The 20,813-nt window shown below is 38.1% G+C and overlaps 1 protein-coding gene across 2 annotated transcripts in view; it reads left to right on the top strand.

The window, feature by feature from the left end:
• The first annotated feature begins 932 nt into the window (after nt 1-932).
• HGF (hepatocyte growth factor) overlaps nt 933-20,813 on the top strand; it is an 89,636-nt gene continuing 69,755 nt past the window's right edge. For both annotated transcript variants that reach the window (XM_072147260.1, XM_072147259.1), the window contains exon 1: nt 933-1,089. In XM_072147260.1, the coding sequence (XP_072003361.1) occupies nt 1,041-1,089 (49 nt within the window). In that variant the 5' untranslated portion in view covers nt 933-1,040. The remainder of the gene's footprint in view (nt 1,090-20,813) is intronic.

The raw sequence follows: 20,813 nt of genomic DNA, 5'->3' as shown, positions 1-20,813 counted from the left end.
ACATATACATTTCTTTAATGACATGTTTTTGTTTTTTTAAATTACCTGTTTGAAGATAATTTCCCATGAATATAGTGATGTTTTCCCTAAGAAACATGTCTATGGCTCTCGGGCACACTCGTTCCTGCACAACTTCGCTGTGGAAAGTTGCGCTGGCCCGAGTGTGCCCGAGAGCTCGGTGACGTTACCGGCTCTCCGGCACTTCAGAATCAGCCGCACACATGGTCGCGCGCATGGTGCACCGTGCCCTACTCTGGTGCGCCGAAACGGATTTTAATATAAAGTATAAATCAGCGATCGGGGGTTTCTTGTATTAATGAAAATATGCTCCGGCCATGTATCTGTGGGTTAGAACTACCACTACCACTGGTAGGTTTCCTTTAAGGAGTAGCCAATAAACTCTTATTTTAAAAATATTTAATGGCCTTTACAGAATGGACCAGTTAAAAAGTATTTATGCTTTAAGCAGGCAAACCTTTCCATTTATTTTTGTCTTCAAGTTCTGGTGTATTTTTTTACTTTTATATCATCTTCCTAAATTGTTCAGAGAATCACACCAGCGAAGGGGAAATTCATTACAACACAATGGCTTAAGGCTTCTGAGACAGACATCAGAATGTGGACAGTCTGCTTTCCTCTGTTATGGGTGGGGACAGACAAATCTTATCTGAATGAAATCCTTCTGAAGTGAAATCTAAATGATCAGATTTCAGATAAGATTGCAATGCTCCTTCCTCTGGGATACATAAAGCCCTGCAGTACCAGTGTAGCTGCCTTTAGGGGATGCTACTACTAAGCAAATATCCAGTATATCTGTTACATGAAAATCCCTCTAACAACTGACATTGTAACCTACAAGCAACTGAGAACTTTTACCAGTGCTCAGCAAAGAAATCATTCTTATTATTGCAAAGGAAAAGGGGAGGAGGAGTTACCCAGCTTCAGCCAGAGTACTAAGACGAGCTGCTGAGAAGAACATCTTTTTACTGAATGGTGCTCTGCAGTCAGTCAACATCCCTGTGACATCTGCCAGGATCAACATGTGGGCAGCAAAACTCTTACTTCTTTCTCTACTCATCTTTTGTACAGGTGAGTACAGCTCATTTCTCTCATTTTGGTAGTTATATTATTTTACTGTGTTCATAAAAAAGAAATGTTCTTATAATTACTACATATAAATCCCCCCAATTCACATATTAACCAATTATTCTCATTATAAGCTATTTATTTTCATAAATGACAGTTGTTATACATTTATTGAACTATGTGCTATTTATTTTATTCTTTATTTTATTACATGTCTGTTTTGGTAGTTTACTTGCATTGGTTGTTGGTAAGAATTCTACACACATTTTTGTGTTTTTATTATAAATATTTAATTATCTGATCTAGACACGAATATAATTTTAATTTCATTACAAATTTTACCTTCAAATACAAACATCGGGCTTGCTTGCCTGTTTAGTTAAAGGCTCCTGTGAACTGAAACATTAGAGTTTTATGTGGAAAGCCAAATGAAATTTGGAGAAAGGTTGTGTGAAATTAATCAGACAGAAGATTTGCCTTTGGCTGGAATGTTTTCCCTTAACAAATCTGATGTGAACTTTATCATGGTGGAAGATCAAGAGAAGATTGATACCCTACTGACCTGTAATAAAGAGGTCACTTACTAACTGGGTGAAGTAGTGCAAATGAACTGCATCAGATTCATATCACTGGGTTCCTCTGATGGCTTCAGTAGAATTATTCTTTTTAATAAATAGATTTTTTTCTATAAATAGTTCTAGTTTTTTCAACCAAAGACAAAATGTGTCAGGTTACCGGGCGTCACACATGTTTGAAATACCTATCTGGAGGCTATTCTCAAATCACTGGTTTGTATGTGATGACTACTAAAGCAATACATGCATGCTACTTCTAGTTGGACTATAAAAACCATGTTGCACTAAATTATATGGTAATAATCACACAGCCCTGGGCTTTGGGAGCAGAGGGGTTAAAAAGATAATTGTTAGTGGAATAGAAGTATACTTTAGCTCAGCATTAACCAATGGATTTCCATCCTAAGCTTTCAGAATGAATTAATTGTGACACAATCTTCATTGTCTGAGTCTGTGGTTTAACATGAGCGTGCTGCTGATATTGTATCTGATGATAAGGAAGTGAATTGCAAATGGCAAATGCAAAATCTTGTCATTTTCCTCCAATTGTTATGTTTAAAGGAGAATCTGATGTGAGGAAGATTGGAGGCTTCTTGTTTTCATTTAACTAGAGATTTGCATTGGGAAATATTTGCAGACATAGTGTATTACAGTATTTTCAGCATACACCACAGAATTTGAATGGCTATATTCAGAGGTAGCTAGAAATTTATTTGTAACTTACTACATTTGTAATAGCAATATGACATTTGTAGCTAATTCCGAAAAAAATGGTGCTGTAGGATTTAACTTTATGAGACATTTTATATATAGATACAGGTTTATTTTGAAACATTTTTGTGTGAATTTAGTTGTCTTTTATGTTTTGATGATATTGCTTTTTATTGTTTTACTCACCACATATTCATATCTTTCTATTTAGTGTACACATAAAAACTTTATTTTTTTTTCCAAAAAGTAGCATCCGTTAATTGACTATTATTATCAGTAAGTATGCATGAAAGTTTATTTTTTGCAATGAAATAGAATACTTGAAAAGTAATCAATTCCAAACCTTGTTTCATAATGAAGGGGGTGCACAGACAATAGTAAAAAGATCAAAATTGCAGGGGGGGGGGGGGGGGGGAAAGAAAATCTTATACTCACCAATCCCCCATGAATCTTTCCCCTGTCAGTCTCTGCCTCCTGGTCCCTCTCAATGGACAGCGCCTTAGGGCTCAGCCAATAACTGCCATGGCAGCGATCAGTCTGAGCCAGTGATTGGCTACGTTATCCTTGGTTGGAAGTCTCTAGGGACCAAGAAGTAGAGACTGGTGGGAAAACTGGGAAGCATTAGAGCTTAAGTGTGTGGAAATTATTGAGGTGAGTAGGACATTATTATAATGTTCTGTTAATATCATCTTTTAACAAATGGTCACCTTGGCTGTTATCCATCCTAGCTGTGTCAATATAAACTAGTATCCGTGATGGTGTATCATAACAGCAGAACCAGATGTTTATACAAGAAAGACACAACGCATGACTCAATGGACCGTAATAAATAACAGTAATCTTTTGTGGAACGAAACAATTGTCATTAAGCTAAGGGAAAGTGTATGACACAATTTTTACTAGTAGATTCTCTGTGATATCAATTGTAAAAACAGGACATGGGATATATTTTGCAAGATATTGTTAAACAGGATTTCATCATCTGATTTTTACAATGCAATAACTGTCTAATCTGAGAAATCTTACTTAATAAACAGCTTATACTAGTGACCATTCCAACTATATGTATGTGAGATTGTTGTTCCATGCATTGAAGCGTCATTAAAGGAGAATTTGAACAAATTGTATATTTATACAGGCGAAGTAGTAATGTCTATGAGTAACAGTCCGTGACATGTAAAATGGATTACTCTTCTGTAAATATAACAGTAAGAAAAAGTTGTAACTAATAATCTACATGGACTTTATTTTGTTAGAGCAGTCATCCGTTCACTAGCACATACGTATGTGTCTAAGCTGTTAGCAGTGAGTAAGCAATATACAGCTGATCATCAGACATACTGAGAGCTGCTTGTGTGTTTTACTTGGTAGAGCTGAAGTTGGCATAGGGCCAATGGCCTAGGCTTTGTGCAGTTGTATGTTGTTATCTGTGGAACATATGAATGTCAGTAATGCTATTTATAACATTTTGAGGTTTCAGAAATATGGCTTGAAGCTTTAAGAACAGAACATTCCCTAAAGAATTAGATCACTTGCTAATTCAATTAAATAATGAGAGAGCATATTTATTCATGTATAGGCCTTTTGCCAAATGCAGTTATACATAGCAAAGGTTTCTGCATGTTTGCTACTGCAGAAATATACCATCTTCATTATCATCACCAGCATGATTCATAATTATTATTATTGTTATTATTGAAGTCTCAGCAGTGTAGATTTCAAGCTTCTCTATCGTATAACTGTAAGCAACACTTGAAAAGGTGGATTTAATGAGCTGGATAAATAGTTTCCTTCTCTTGTTGGGAAACATGCCAAAATCAGATTTCTAATGGTTATTCTTAATCATTTAGTATGTAATGCTTGCTTCGGTCACTAAATATAAGGCACATTCAAATTTACTCATATTGAAAAAATTGGGCCAATGTAACTCACTGCTACTTTACTTTAGATCAGTCATTGATAGTAAACTCTTCTATTCAGGACCCTCACTACTATTGTGTGACCTGATAATTACTTTATTACTCTGCAATGTATTATTTTAGTTGGATGTGTGCACCAAGACCTGTAAAGAGGAAACTTTTCATTAAAATTCTCTTTGACTAAAATTGCACCAAAACTACCATACATGCTAAGCACATCATTTATTGTCTGTTTTAGAATTTTTACTTATAGTCTTGAAAAAAGGCTAAGAGGAACCACAAAATCCAAATTATTAATCATGTGTTAAGATATGTTTATCTAAAACTATTGGTGTAGAGTAGAGCAGGTTAAAATTTACTGACAGGCTACAAAAAAACCAACAAAATATAACATCAGATGTCTGAGTTATGGGTTATCGGTAATATAAGGAGCATATCCTTTTATGGCGCTATATAAATTAGGATCATTATATATGCACTCACCGGCCACTTTATTAGGTACACCTGTCCAACTGCTCGTTAACACTTAATTTCTAATCAGCCAATCACATGGCGGCAACTCAGTGCATTTAGGCATGTAGACATGGTCAAGACAATCTCCTGCAGTTCAAACCGAGCATCAGTATGGGGAAGAAAGGTGATTTGAGTGCCTTTGAACGTGGCATGGTTGTTGGTGCCAGAAGGGCTGGTCTGAGTATTTCAGAAAATGCTGATCTACTGGGATTTTCACGCACAACCATCTCTAGGGTTTACAGAGAATGGTCCGAAAAAGAAAAAACATCCAGTGAACGGCAGTTCTGTGGGCGGAAATGCCTTGTTGATGCCAGAGGTCAGAGGAGAATGGACAGACTGGTTCAAACTGATAGAAAGGCAACAGTGACTCAAATCGCCACCCGTTACAACCAAGGTAGGCAGAAGAGCATCTCTGAATGCACAGTACGTCGAACTTTGAGGCAGATGGGCTACAGCAGCAGAAGACCACACCGGGTGCCACTCTTTTCAGCTAAGAACAGGAAACTGAGGCTACAATTTGCACAAGCTCATCGAAATTGGACAGTAGAAGATTGGAAAAACGTTGCCTGGTCTGATGAGTCTGATTTCTGCTGCGACATTCGGATGGTAGGGTCAGAATTTGGCGTCAACAACATGAAAGCATGGATCCATCCTGCCTTGTATCAACGGTTCAGGCTGGTGGTGGTGGTGTCATGGTGTGGGGAATATTTTCTTGGCACTCTTTGGGCACTTTGGTACCAATTGAGCATCGTTGCAACGCCACAGTCTACCTGAGTATTGTTGCTGACCATGTCCATCCCTTTATGACCACAATGTACCCAACATCTGACGGCTACTTTCAGCAGGATAATGCGCCATGTCATAAAGCTGGAATCATCTCAGACTGGTTTCTTGAACATGACAATGAGTTCACTGTACTCAAATGGCCTCCACAGTCACCAGATCTCAATTCAATAGAGCATCTTTGGGATGTGGTGGAACGGGAGATTCGCATCATGGATGTGCAGCAGACAAATCTGCGGCAACTGTGTGATGCCATCATGTCAATATGGACCAAAATCTCTGAGGAATGCTTCCAGCACCTTGTTGAATCTATGCCACGAAGAATTAAGGCAGTTCTGATGGCAAAAGGGGATCCAATCCGTTACTAGCATGGTGTACCTAATAAAGTGGCCGGTGAGTGTGTATATATATATATATATATATATATATATATATATATATATACATACTATACTTCCTATTCCGATCTGAACATACAAATGCACAAATGCCTGATCAGCCACTGACTCACAACAGTAGTAACCAACCTTAGCCACTGATTGGACTTTAACCCATTGCAAGACTTTCTTTCCTGCCACACAATCCTTGTAAAGGGGGTCTTGTACCATGCATATGAATTGTAGTCTGTAAGCATAATGTGATTGGGCATATGGAGCTGTGTAGATTGAGATTTGTGGGGAAAATATCAGCATAAGACCACATGCACAAGTATGTTGTTTCTAATTCAGCAATTAACATGAAGACAAATTCATATCGATGGACTTCTACATGGCCTTGTTTTCCTCATATTCCTAATCATGTTTGTGGCTTAGACTGTCTTTATTGTGGTCATCAAAGTGTTAGTGGACACATACTGATCGCACACATCTGTTGTTTGAGACCCATGAAATGCACAATTACAAGTACCTTAACAGGGTTGTCCACCTTTTGCAAATAATTGATATTGTTTTCCATCACATGAGCACCTGTGAGAAGTCACATGACCATGGACAGATTTATTTCCACAGGAAGTAAACATAGAAAGTTTCTATAATAGGACAGCAAGCAGAGATCTCTTAAACCATGGGGAACCTACCCCACAACGTCAGTTCATAGAACCATTTGACCTTCCCCTTGACCTCAGTGCAAAGAAAAGAAGTTGAAGTAAAAGGACAGCTATATTGCAGTTTTTACACCAAAATATTTGTAAATCTTCTCATAGGGGTCTTTGGGATCTCTGAGGCATAAGGGACTGTGTGTGACTTCTGCCTCTTTTCCTTTATTGCTATCATTCTGTTTGATTTAGTGTAAATCAGGCATCACCTATTCTGTATTATTTAGAAGATCTCAAAGTAGTGTTCAGTTTTGGTGTTATTCCTCATTATTATGAAATGTTTTTGCTTTTAAAAGCCTTATCAAAATTCTTTGTTAAAACTTGGTAAGTCAAAATATTGCATAACAAAATATATTATTTTTCTTGGCATAACTCAGCTCCTCTTATTATCCCCATATGAACTGGTCCCTCCAGCCCCAGTTTGACTGGTTAAGACATCTGCAACCGTACTACTCCCCCCAGCCTGACAATATTATAGAGATTTGGCTTATATCTACTGCATACATTATGACCTTTTGTATTTTAGATTGCAAATGACATTACTTCAATTTGTGTTTCTGGATAATCACTGTATAAATAAATTTAGAAGAGTGAGAAAGAAGTGAAAGTTGGAAAGGAAATCAAATTGATTTCAGGTAGTAGAAGTCACTTAAAAAGGATCTCTTTGCTCCCAAACATAACTACTTTACAAAATACTTCACTTTCCCCAAAAATACAGGTGTATGTTTTCTTTACATTTGCTCTTGGCTCAAAGTATCATGAGACATATGGTATGAGTTCAGTAGTTTTTAAAAGAACATTCCTTTGTCTTTAGTGGTTTGTCTGCAATATTTACCTATACATGGTCCCTAATGGCTATGATGTGCATTGCAGACTGTTTTGCTAGCCTGGCACCATAATGTTCAGAAGTTCTTTTATGAATAAATGTAGCTTATGTCTTTATTTCCTCTGAAAGCATGAATATATCGAGACTTTCTATTTTGTGATATATATATAACTAAAGTTTGGGGTTACCCAGACAATTTAGAGTTTTCCATGAAAAGTAATTCTTTTAATTTTTTAAATGTGTTGCAAACTGAATAGCAAATATAGTTCTTCATTGTTTGAAATATATTTTTTTTATTTGAAATTTTCAGACCTTTGGGTTCTAGCTGTTAATTTGCTGAGTTAATCAGGAAAAAGTTTACCCAATGCTTCCATGAGCCCCTCTCACAAGTTGGTACACACTTTTTTTGTACCACACGGTCAAGCTGCTCCCACAACAGCTATATGGGGTTGAGATCTGGTTACCCGGCTGGGCACTCCATTACAGATAGATTATCAGCTGCCTGCTTCTTCCCTAAATGGTTCATGCATAATTTGGAGGTGTGCTTTGGGTAATTGTCCTGTTGTAGGATGAAATTGGCTCTGATCCATGTTCACAGGGTATGGCATGGCATTATTGAAAATCCCTTTCACCTTCAAATCTCCCACTTTATTAGCAACAAAGCCTCCCCAGACCATCACATTACATCCACCATGCTTGATGGATGGTGTCAGGCACTCTTCCACTCCTCCAAAAACCTTAATCTTAGATTTGTCTGTTCATAACACTTTTTTCAATCTTCCTCTGGCCAATTTCTGTATTCTTTTGCCCATATTAACACCTTACCGACCGAAGATGAACTATATCGTCCTCGTGCGGCAAGGGGTGTATGGAGGGAGCTCACGAGCTGAGCTCTCTCCATACACAGCGGGTAACGGCTGTATAATACAGCCAATACCCGCCTGTCACTGCCGCGGTCGGTGCTGTCACCGATTGCGGCAGTTAACCTGTTAAGTGCCGCAGTCGAACCCGACTGCGGCACCTAACTTACTGTTAAATGCCGGCCGCCATTTTGTGTGGAACGTCATCGGAGGGCGGCGATCGGTTGCTATGGCAGCCTAGAGTCTCATTGAGATTTGTAGGCTTGCCAGGTGCAATGATTTATAATAGCCACCAGAGTGCAGGCTATTAAAAATCATTGTAAAATAGGTATATACTGCAGTACAGTAGTATTGCAGTATATAGTATTAGCATTCGGACCCTGCAGGGTTAAATTACCCTGGAGGATCTAAAATAATGGTTAAAAAATTTAAAAAATTTTTTTTTTAAAAATGAAAAAATAGTAAAAAAAGTAAAAGTTTAAATCCCCCCCTTTTCCCTAGAACTGATATAAATATAAATAAACAGTAAAAAACATAAACACATTAAGTATCGACGCGTCCCAAAATGTCCGATCTATCAAAATATATTAGCGATTTTTCCCAGCGTTTAATCCCGAAACGGAAATTGGCGCCCAAAGTCGAAAATGCCACTTTTTTGCCATTTTGAAAAATATAAAAAATTCTATAAAAAGTGATCAAAAGCCCATACAGTCATCAAAAAGAAAGAATTAAAAACTTCATCAAAACTCTCAAAAAATGACACCACCCAAAATGAAGAATTTTTTTTTTGTACAGAAGTTTTTATTTTTTTTTAAATGTATGAAAACATTATAAAACCTGTACAAATTTGGTATCCTCGTGATCATACCGAACCAAAGAATAAAATAGACATGTGATTTGGGGTGCTCAGTGAAAGCTGTAAAATCCAAGCCCACAAGAAAACGGCGCAAATGCGTTTTTTCATCATTTTCACTGCATTCAGAATTTTTTTCCCGCTTCCCAGTACACGGAATGGAATAATAAATACCATCAATATAAAGTTAAATTTGTTACACAGAAAACAAGCCCAAACAGAGCTCTTTACATGGAAAAATAAAAAAGTTACAGATTTTTGAAGGTGGGGAGTGAAAAATGAAAATGCAAAAACGAAAAAGGGCCAAGTCCATAAGGGGTTAATATTTTCTTTTTATGAGCCAATCTCAGATACTATTTAATTAAGCTGCCAGTTGAGGACCTTTGAGGCATTGGTTTTTAAAGCTAGAGACTCTAATGTACTTATCTTGTTGTTTAGTTGTAGAGTGTGGCCTCCCATTTCTCTTTCTGCTCAGTACAATTAAACCACTGGAGTGGTAGCTGTTGGAAATAGGCCTATATACACCTATGTAGATATTGCTTTTCTTTAAAAAATAAGGACATTTCTAATTGATCCCAAACTTTTGAGCAGTAGCATATATTACTTGGAAGTTAAAGCAGCTCTTTAAAAATATGGAAATTTCAAATTGACCACAAACTTTTGAGCTGAAGTATATATATATTACTGGAAGTTAAAGCGGTTCTTGAATATGGAAAAATATTTACCTCAATCTGGTTCCATGTTCCCACATTACTCCAGTCTTGGGCCTGCAACTGACCGAGAGTTTCTGTTTATGATATATACACCTATATTGACTGAATCAGGTAGGGATAAATGAAACCCCTCATTGTGCCCTACATGTCTTTAGCTTTCAAGCTTTCAAAAGATAGAAAAGTGTTCCAGTTGCACATGAAAACCAATGAGTGCTAAGCTTTCATTTTCCTACAACAGTTTGTGCAAAGGTTATCACTGACAGTTCATGAAAGATCATTACATGTGTTCTACCTATTTCAACTGTTCGTTGACATCACATATTTATGCTTAAGAACAACCTAACAATATATTATATGGACAATTTTATTAGATTTTATATGATTGTATTTTTACAGTTGCCAAAAAAATAAAAACTAATTTAAGAAGAAAAGAGAAATGTAATTATATTTTTAATTATGATAGGGTTTACTTCTAAATTTTATTGTTTTAAATTTTACTACCTAAAATTGAGAAAAGATATGCACCAAAGAATATTTAGTGAAACTACTCTAAGGGTAAATGTGAAGGGTCTAAGGGTTTCAATATTTTGTGGGAATCTTTTTCTGTGTGGGTGAAAAGAAATAAGAAAAGCATTTATGTTGTAAGTTGGGAAGATTTCTATGATTTATCCCACCTGTTTTTAATTTGTTCAATTGGTAAGAGTCAAAATATTGCAAAAGGTGTCCCACAACTATATGGTATATGAAAAGATAAAAAGATAATTCTGAGTATTATATTCTGAGATGACCTCATAACAAAAGTAAAGTATAGCAATTTGCAGTTCTCTGCTCTACAAACTAAACACTGGAAATTAACCATCACAATTGGTGGAGTATGCATCATACAAGACGTAAAGATCATGTAGCAGTGAACTCTGAACTGTTAGTAAAGTCTACTCACGGATTGCTTCTGCTTTTAAATAAATAATTGTATTTGCTACAGTGAGAGGAAGTCATTGCAGCCTTGCCAGCAAGGAGCATGTAATGGTAATTGATTTGTAATACATTTCTGTAAAATAAATGTCAAGTCATTGCGGTAGCAAGAAGAAGTTCACTGGAAAAGGAAGATAATGAATGAATCATAAGCAATAGTTTATTGGCTTGTTTTCATTGCCGTTTTGTCCATGATTACAATGTTTCTGTTGTTTGTTTTTCAATGTTAATCTCTCCCTTCTGGAGGTTTTGTTTCTCATGCTAATTCTCAAATGTATCAGCTTAAAGTGAAGGGACTTCTTCCATTGCAATATTTGTGGGCAACCATATAAGGTTTTTATGAACCAAGGACCATGCAGGTCCTGGCTGGAAATTTCCTAGATAATTGACTTAGAAGTTTTGTAAAGATAATAAGCAATAGAAGTCCCAACTGGGTTGCTGTGTATACATGGGCAGAGCGCATAGATGTGCATCTGCATGTGTTGCAGGGAATCAGAAGACGAGATGGAAGGAGAAGAGGACCCTGGAGGTGAGCGCCAAAGGATAAGTACTATGTTTTTTAAGGGGGCTCAGATGGACATTTTATTAATGAGGGAGATGGGCATATTTCTTTTATTAAAAAAGGGGGCTGGGCTGAAAATGTACTTAATGAGGGTACTCGGCATGACTTTTCATTAATTAAGGTGGCTGCGTCGGACATTTCATTAATGAAGGGGTTGCGCTGGACATTTCATTAAAGAAAGGAGGCTGCTCAACATTGTATTAATGAGTGGATGCTTCTAGACATTTTGTTAATGGGGGGAAACTGCTGGACAACGTATTATTGAGGGGAGGCTGCTAGACATTACATTAATGAGGGGAGGCTGCTAGACATTACATTAATGAGGGGAGGCTGTTGAATATTTTATTAATGAGGGGAGCTACTAGATCTTTTATTAAGGTCTGGTGTTTTCCATGTTATGTATATACTTGAGTCAATACGTTTCCCAGTTTGTAACACTATAAATGCCCATTCTATCAATGTGGTAATGTTAATGTGCCAATTTATTGTGGATTTGCACAATTTTAGTTTACCATATATATACAGTACAGACTAAAAGTTTGGACACACCTTCTTATTCAAAGAGTTTACTGTACTTTTATGACACACTGAAGGTATGAAAACTATGAATTAACACATGTAGAATTATATACTTAACTAAAAAGTGTGAAACAACTGAAAATGTGTCTTATATTCAAGGGTCTTCCAAGCAGCCACCTTTAGCTTTGATTACTGCTTTGCACACTTTTGGCATTCTCTTGATGAGCTTCAAGCGGTAGTCACCAGAAAAGGTTTCCACATCGCAGGTGTCCTGTCAGGTTTATAAATGGGGTTAGGACCATATATATATACAAGCACTTCATTGTCACTTCACAATTGAAGATCCGATCTTCGCTGATTTTATATGCGCTAATATTCAGTGATCTTTGACTTTTGTTTGTGCACATTTATTCAGGGGGACTGTATTTATATTTTCCTTGGTTTTATCTATGTGACCTGTATAGGAGTGACTCCCAGACCCTAAATGTGCGTCTGTTGGACATCGTCCTAAATGGTTGCTATGGGTTTGGTTGGTGCCAATAACTCAGCCCCGATATAGTGGCTTAAGTTGGAGCTTGGTCCTTAGCACCTTATTCTTCTCTATATCGCATTTTTGCTGTATTATCTTTTATTACCTTTTTGATTGCGGTCTTCCCTTTTCCAAGATGGCGCCGTGGCCCTCGCTCGCTGTTCCATGCACAGTGTCTTAAGCAGGATGCCGAAGACACTTGCACAGTTCAGAAGGTAGCGATTGATCTCTATTGAACTATATGCACTAATGCACTTTATAGTATCACGCTGCTGTAGTAATGGAATTGTAATATACATACGAATGTTTATGTTTACATATACTTTGTTGATCACATGATTGCTGATATGATGTCACTTCCCCTACATTTGCTATAAATCTTCACATTGTTATGTACACCTCACTTGAATAAGGCTCCAGGTCTAAGGAGCCGAAACATAGTTTTTGGACACATGTGTGAATAAACTACTACACTGTTTTCACATATAAGTCTCGGAGTGCTGCCATTTTTTACATATATATATATATATATATATATACATACACATACCGTATATACTCGAGTATAAGCCGACCCGAGTATAAGCCGAGACCCCTAATTTTACCACCAAAAACTGGGAAAAACTACTGACTCGAGTATAAGCCGAGGGTGGGAAATGCATTGGTCAAACCCCCCCACAGTAGTATACAGCCTGCCAGCCCCCAGTAGTATACAGCCTGCCAGCCCCCAATAGTATACAGCCTGCCAGCCCCCATGTAGTATTTAGCAGCTCCTAGTAGTATACAGCAGCCCCTAGTAGTATACAGCAAGTCCTTATCAGTATACAGCAAGCCCCTAGTAGTATACAGCAGCCCCCATGTAGTATACAGCAGCTCCCATGTAGTATACAGCAAGCCCCTAGTAGTATACAGCAAGCCCCTAGTAGTATACAGCAGCCCCTAGTAATATACAGCAAGCCCCTAGTAGTATACAGCAAGCCCCTAGTAGTATACAGCAGCCCCTAGTAGTATACAGCAAGCCCCTAGTAGTATACAGCAAGCCCCTAGTAGTATACAGCAGCCCCTAGTAGTATACAGCAAGCCCCTAGTAGTATACAGCAAGCCTCTAGTAGGATACAGCAGCCCCTAGTAGTATACAGCCAGCCCCTAGAAGTATACAGCAGCCCCTAGTAGTATACAGCCAGCCCCTAGTAGTATACAGCAGCCCCTAGTAGTATACAGCAGCCCCTAGAAGTATACAGCCAGCCTGCCCCCACGGCCCTTAAAAAATAAACTTAAATACTCACCCTCCGATGTCAGCACGGCTTACCGATGTCACCGATGTCAGCGCGGCTCCCCGATGTTGGCGCGGCTCCCCGATGTCCCCGATGTCAGCGTGTCCCGTCTTCTTTCTTCTTCGCGGCTCCTCTTCTCTTTTCTTTCTTCCGGCATGGACGCGGACATGTTTTCTTCTAGCATGCGCACACTATGACGCGGCCGCTGCTGACGTCATAGTATGCGCGGCCACGCAGAAAACATGGCCGCGTCCATGACAGAAGCAAGAAGAGAGAAGAGGAGCCACGGAGAAGAAAGAAGAAGGAACACGCTGACATCGGGGACATCGGTAAGCCGCGCGGACATCGGAGGGTGAGTATATAAGTTTATTTTTTTTAAATGGGTCATTTTTTTTTGGCAATAGACTTGTGTATAAGCCGAGGGGACGTTTATATATATATATATATATATATATTTATATATATATATATATATATATATATATCTTGTTCCATTCCTCACTGGAGAAAGTTAGTCTTCTGTGTTTTTCTGTGTATTAACTAAACTGATACAAGGGTTACCAGCAATCTTCAATTCTTTGATTATCATTCTCAGAAGCAGTATATCAATCAATCAATCAGAAGCAGTTCTGAAGTCTTGTGAAACAAACATAAATTGCAAATTCAGGCACCAGGGCTCCAAGCGCAACTGCCCCATCCCCCATAGCAATATCCCTGAACTAAAACAAATTCGGTCAGTTATTGAATTCTACTTGCTCCTTAAGTGACATTTGAATAGTTCCATTCTGGAAAGCCTCTGCATTCTTATATTAGACTTCTGCCAAATGCTGTGTTGTTCATGACAGCATAGAAAAATACATCCAGGTTGTGTTGGCAGATCACAAAACATTTCATTAGAACTGTTGAGTAGTGTTATACAGTATAAATATCAGCATCACTGATAGGGGTACAGGAATGTATTCACAATTTAAAAAGCTTTCCTCATCTTGACTACTGTAAGTCCCTACTACTTTCGCCTATCAATTCTACAATCTATTCTTAATTTAGTAGCCATACTTGGTTGTGCCAGTCACTGCAATACACACCCTCATCCACAAAGCTCTCCACAGTGCTGCACCTGCCTACCTCTCTACCCACATCGCAGTCTATCTTTCACCCCCGTGCTCTTCAATCAGCAGTGCTCTTACTTTGTTCTCTTCTTTAATTCTAACCTCCAGTGCACATCCCCAAGACTCCTTCTGAGGTGCACCAATACTCTGGAATGCCCTACCTAATATTATTAGACTAATACCAAACACAAACGTGCTCTAAAAACCCATTTTTGCAAATTTTTTTGGCACAGTAAATTTGTCTCTAATTTGCGACTTTTTTGGGTGCAAGCAAAAGTCACAAATTTTGGTTTCTCTGCATCTTATCTGACATAGTAAATGGCTGTTCTGCAGATGTTTGCATGACATATAACATAATTTTATGCCTAAAAAGTTTTCATTACTGAAAACAAAGTTCAACGCTTCCCGAATGAAAAATTAACTGAATGCAACATGAAAAAAATACTTCAGCGCAGTTTTAAAATGTAAAATAATGACTCCATCATTTTCTATAGGATGATATTTTTGAGTGGGATTATTGTCAGTCTTAATGTGCAAATGAGATATACTTTGTAGGGTAATAATTTGAGACAAATTTGGCGCAAAATTAGGCGCAAATGAATCGGACATGCCACAATTCAAAAACTCATTTACTAAGGGAAAACTAGATCCATTATTAATCACAAGTCAAAAAAAGTAAAAAAAAAAAACAAACAGGCGCAAAAATAGGCAAACCTGAGACCCACTGGGGCAGATTTACTTACCCGGTCCATTCGCGATCCAGCGGCACGTTCTCTGCGCTGGATTCGGGTCCGGCTGGGATTTATTGAGGCAGTTCCTCCGACGGGTGGCGCTGCTGCGCTGAAAAGCATCAGAACGCGCTCAAGTTCACCAGCCTATTCCTAGTGAAGGTAAGTGCAAGCTATGCAACACATTTTTTGGTTTTAAATGCAGCGGTTTTTCCGAATCCATCGGGTTTTCGTTCGTCCACGGCCCCCTATTTCCGTTGCGTGCATGCCAGTGCCAATGCGCCACAATTCAATCGCGTGCGCCAAAATCCTCCGGCAACTCAGAGGAAATCGGCGCAAATTGGAAATATTCGGGTAACACGTAGGGAAAACGCGAATCGGGCCCTTAGTAAATGACCCCCACTATGTTTAATATCACGACCAAGACAAACTAGACTAAGAAACTAGACAAAAATGAAACTAGACAACTAGAAACCAGAAAGAGAAAGGAAAAAAAAAAAACAACGTGTCTTGTAATATGTATTATATTGTCTGGACCAATATTTTGCTCTGTCAGAAAATAAAGTAAACCTACAAAGGCAATGAGAAAATACAAGGTCAATCCAGGCAAACAAGTAGATTATTTTCTGAGAAACTCCAACATTTGTCATATTTACTTTATTTATATAAGGAACTGTACCCATTTATGCTAAGTCTTCTTTACAATGTAAATCTTGGTAATCAATGTAGACAGTTATCCAGCAAGTGAAATGCTGAGTACAGTCTAACTTGAATTTAAAAGATCACTTTAAGTTGAGACTGTTTTTGTTTTTGGTCATATTAAACATTTCAAGGAAACTGAAGAGACAGTAATGACTTTAGTAAAATGTTTTGATAGGTGATCTCTGAAATAGAGAAAAAAATTGGTAATGGTTCTCTGGTAAGTGCAAATGATATTATGTATCAGTACATATCCTCATCACTTGCTGTATCTGTTCTGCAATGTGAAATATTACAGCTGTGCAGTAAGTTCCCATGTACTCTAAACTAAGCATAAGGATAAAACTGAAAGAAAAATAACCACACTATACAACTGTCACTGTATAAATAACACTTAAAGTAGATTGCCCATTAAGGAAAGTTCTGAAATGTTAATCCCCTAGGATGTTTACACAATAAAGAACATTTTTAACCCCTTACTTTGCAATGTTAGTTTTATTACTGTTTTTGCTTCTATCAATGCCTAGGCTGGTCACCAAGATTCAGTAGTGTATGTGGGCCCTAGCAGAGCAGAAACTTAACTATTCCTCTATGCCATGAGATTCTGTGTGCTGAAAATGTGCTTAGATTATCAGGATACAGGGTTTATCTACACTTTCATTTAGCTTCTGAAGATTCAACTAATGTCTGACACAGAAAAAGAGAGATGAGACAGATCAAAGTCATGAGATGGATATAAGATCTTATCTTGTCAGTAGAGTTTGTAGAGCTGGTGTCTCATCCACACATTTCTAGGCAGGAAGTGCCCCTGTCTGTAGTGCTCTCTGCCTCATGCCCTCCCCCTGCAGCATAAGAGAAGCTATTCATGCCACAGGAATCTGAAATTATTATTTCACAGGAATATATGTGTATTCTTTCACATTTTCTCTATTACCTAATAAATGTTAAATTCTGAATGGGTTCTGACCATTGACACCCCCCGATCTCTATAAAAGGGGACCAAATACCCCTTTTGACTAAGTGAGTATAGGAACTTAACTATGAGAATGTTGGTACTGTGGGTTAGTTTAGCTTACAATATTATTGTTGTGCTGGAGTTCTCTGCTCTGTGAATTGTTATGTTAAAGGCATACATTCCTTAAATTACAACGTAGATACATCCCTTTGGTTCCATGGACTAAAACACTATAGGGAAACTTTATTCTTCATTGACCATGTGTCCTGTTACAGTCATGGCCAAAAGTTTTGAGAATGACACAAATATTATATTTTGAGTAATATAATATATTTGATATTATGAGTAACAAAATTTTATTGACAGAATGAGTTAATGCAGCAAGTCAATATTTGCAGTGTTGACCCTTCTTCTGCAGGACCTCTGCAATTCTCCCTGGTAGCTCTCAATCAACTTCTGGACCAAATCCTGACTGATAGCAGTCCATTCTTGCACAATCAATGTTTGCATTTTGTCACAATTTGTTGGTTTTTGTTTGTCCACCCGTCTCTTGATGATTGACCACAAGTTCTGAATGGTATTAAGATCTGGGCAGTTTCCAGGCCATGGACCCAAAATCTCTATGCTTTGTTCCCTGAGCCAATTAGTTATCACCTTTGCTTTATGGCAAGGTGCTCCATCATGCTGGAAAAGGCATTGTTGATCATGGACGGTTGGGAGAAGTTGCTTTTGGAGGACATTCTGGGACCAATCTTTATTCATGGATGTGTTTCGGCAATATAGTGAGAGAAATGATTCCCTTGGCTGAGAAGCAACCCCACACATGAATGGTTGCAGGATGCTTTACAGTTGGCATGAGACAAAACTAGTGGTATCGCTCACCTTGTCTTCTCCGAACAAGCTGTTTTCCAAATGTTCCAAACAATCTGAAAGGGAATTCGTAAGAGAAAATTACTTTACCCCAGTCCTCAGCATTTCACTGCCTGTACTTTTTGCAGAATATCAGTCTGTCCCTGATGTTTTTTTCTGGAGACAAGTGGCTTCTTTGCTGCTCTGCTTGACACGAGGCCTTCCTCCAAGAGTCCCCACCTCACAGTGCATGCAGATGCACTTACACCTGCCTGCTGCCATTCCTGAGCTGAAACACTTTTAAGAGACGTTCCTGTCGCTTGCTGCTCCTTCTTGGGCGCCCTGGCAACAATGGAACCTCTCTCCTTGAATTCCTTGATGATACGATAGATTGTTGACTGAGGTGTAATCTTTCTAGCCGCGATACTCTTCCCTGTTAGGTCAGTTTTGTGCAGTGCAATGATGACTGCACATGTTTCTTTAGAGATAACCATGGTTAACAGAAGAGAAACAATGATTTCATGCACCAGCCTCCTTTTAAAGTGTCCAGTGGTGTGATTCTTACTTAAACATGACAGATTGATCTCCAGCTCTGCCCTCATCAACACCCACACCTGTGTTAATGGAGCAATCACTGAATCAATGTTAGCTGGCAGGCCTACAATGAAGTTGAAATGTGTTTTGGGGGAAAAAGTTCATTTTTTAGGCAAGTATTGACTTTGCAATTAATTGCTGTTAAGCTGATCACTCTTTACAACATTCTGGAGTATATGCAATTTGCCATTATAAAACCTGTTGCAGTAGACTTTGTAAAAATTAACATTTGTATCATTCATAAAACTGTTGGCCATGACTGTACAAGGACCATTTTATGTTGTTTTAATCTGTATATCTCTGTCAAGGCATGTAATTACCAAGTACTTAGAGAGACTATTTTATAAAAACAAAGCCTATTGTTTTTTCATAAACTCTGCAACCACAGAGCCAGTTGTGTATACACATAAAAATATACACTATCAGAAGAACTACTGAAAATCAGTTTATTTTTTTTTTTAGCCCAAATTTAGACAGACAAAAATCAATTCTAAGGGAAAAGCTTATCCTATGTACAAAATAGGGAAGACCAAACTTCCTATTTCTCTACATAATCTTATATACAACCCTAGAATCTGCCTCTTGCGAAAATTCCAGTTCCTTTTATGACTTTTTAATAGAGGGAGGGGGTACTTTCAGGATGGCACGCCTAATTAAATGGGAAAAAGACCTAGGGCAGGAATTTACCATGCTACAATGAAAAGAGTCCAATTACTGGTCATAACAAGCCTCTAAATGCTCAAACCTCACCAATGTTCATCAGAAAGTCTTATCAAGGTGGTACTACACACCCGCACATCTGGCCCGCATCTACCTAGGATCTTCTAATAGATGCTGGAGAAATTGTGGTCACAGAGGTGCAATTTTACATATTTTCTGGGATTGTCCTATAATCAAATCCTTTTGGAGGAGAATTGAAGACATCATATCCTCTTGTAACAAAAAGTATGTATGGCTAGACGCAGCCTTAGCGCTATTAGGCCTGGGTATCAATAAAATTCCTTCAAATTCTAGGAATCTAACAGGTCACATACTTCAGACAGCAAAATTATTGGTTGCAAGATTTTGGAAGCCACCAGCCTCCCTTTCAATATCAGAATTGTTTGCTACTATAAATCTGCACTGTTTGCTAGAAAAAAAAGTATGCCCTTTACATAAGCTGTTATATATGTAACTTGTTTATTGTGACTGACTCAATAAAAAATATTTGAAAGAAAAAACTAAAAGAAAACCCACAAAAAAAGTTATTTATAAATTATGAATGTAGCTCATTAAGTATAAATATAACTAAATATATGTAAATACTGTCTGTTCTGCGTTCACAATCTTTCCTCAGTGAATCAGTACTATACAAGAAAAGAATGTTTGTGTCACTGACAACCTGTGATAAACCTGTGGTTGGCTGCATCAATTATCAATTTGGCAGATTTGTGACCAGTTTGGGAAAGCATTTGTGTTAAGTTGTAACTGCACTAAATTGCTTACTACAACAAAGTAAAATCATCTCAGCAGCACTTCCTTTTCTGTTCTTTTACTAAAAACGTCCTGCAATCTCAGTCAATCGTATCATTGTGATGTGCTAGACAAAATCCTGTTGTTCTGAATGATATAGTAAAACTCATTAGGATATTCCTTGTGTGTGAGACTCTGTAAGCCTGAAGACGCTGGCTGCAATGGCAATTTTAGGAGAGTCAAAGTCCTCTAGCCTAACTGAGGAGATGCAGTGACATCAAAACAGCACTGACTACAGTTGGGAATTTATTTCTTTTGAAAAACACTTACTTGTTTCGGGACTATTGTCCGGTGTCATGTCACTAGTCTTCTTAATAATCTGATGCTGATGTACAGCATTAACCATCCATTGGGTGTACTAGTACCGCATGGCGGGGGAGGTGACTTTCACATTGTGCAATGCGTATAGCTTCTGACATCACCTCATAAATATAGCTAGTGCCAGAAGCTGTGGATGTCAGCTCTATATTACAACTGACAACCTGCTCTAGCAGCAATGACCAAAGAAATGAATCACCCTAACTCTACTCTACCCGCTAGCTTACCAGGGTCATCCCTCCCAAGGCCGGATGAGTGCAC

This window comes from Engystomops pustulosus, chromosome 4 (genome assembly GCF_040894005.1).
Source record: "Engystomops pustulosus chromosome 4, aEngPut4.maternal, whole genome shotgun sequence".
NCBI classification, from domain to species: domain Eukaryota; kingdom Metazoa; phylum Chordata; class Amphibia; order Anura; family Leptodactylidae; genus Engystomops; species Engystomops pustulosus.
This window is presented reverse-complemented; position numbering and strand designations above follow the sequence as displayed.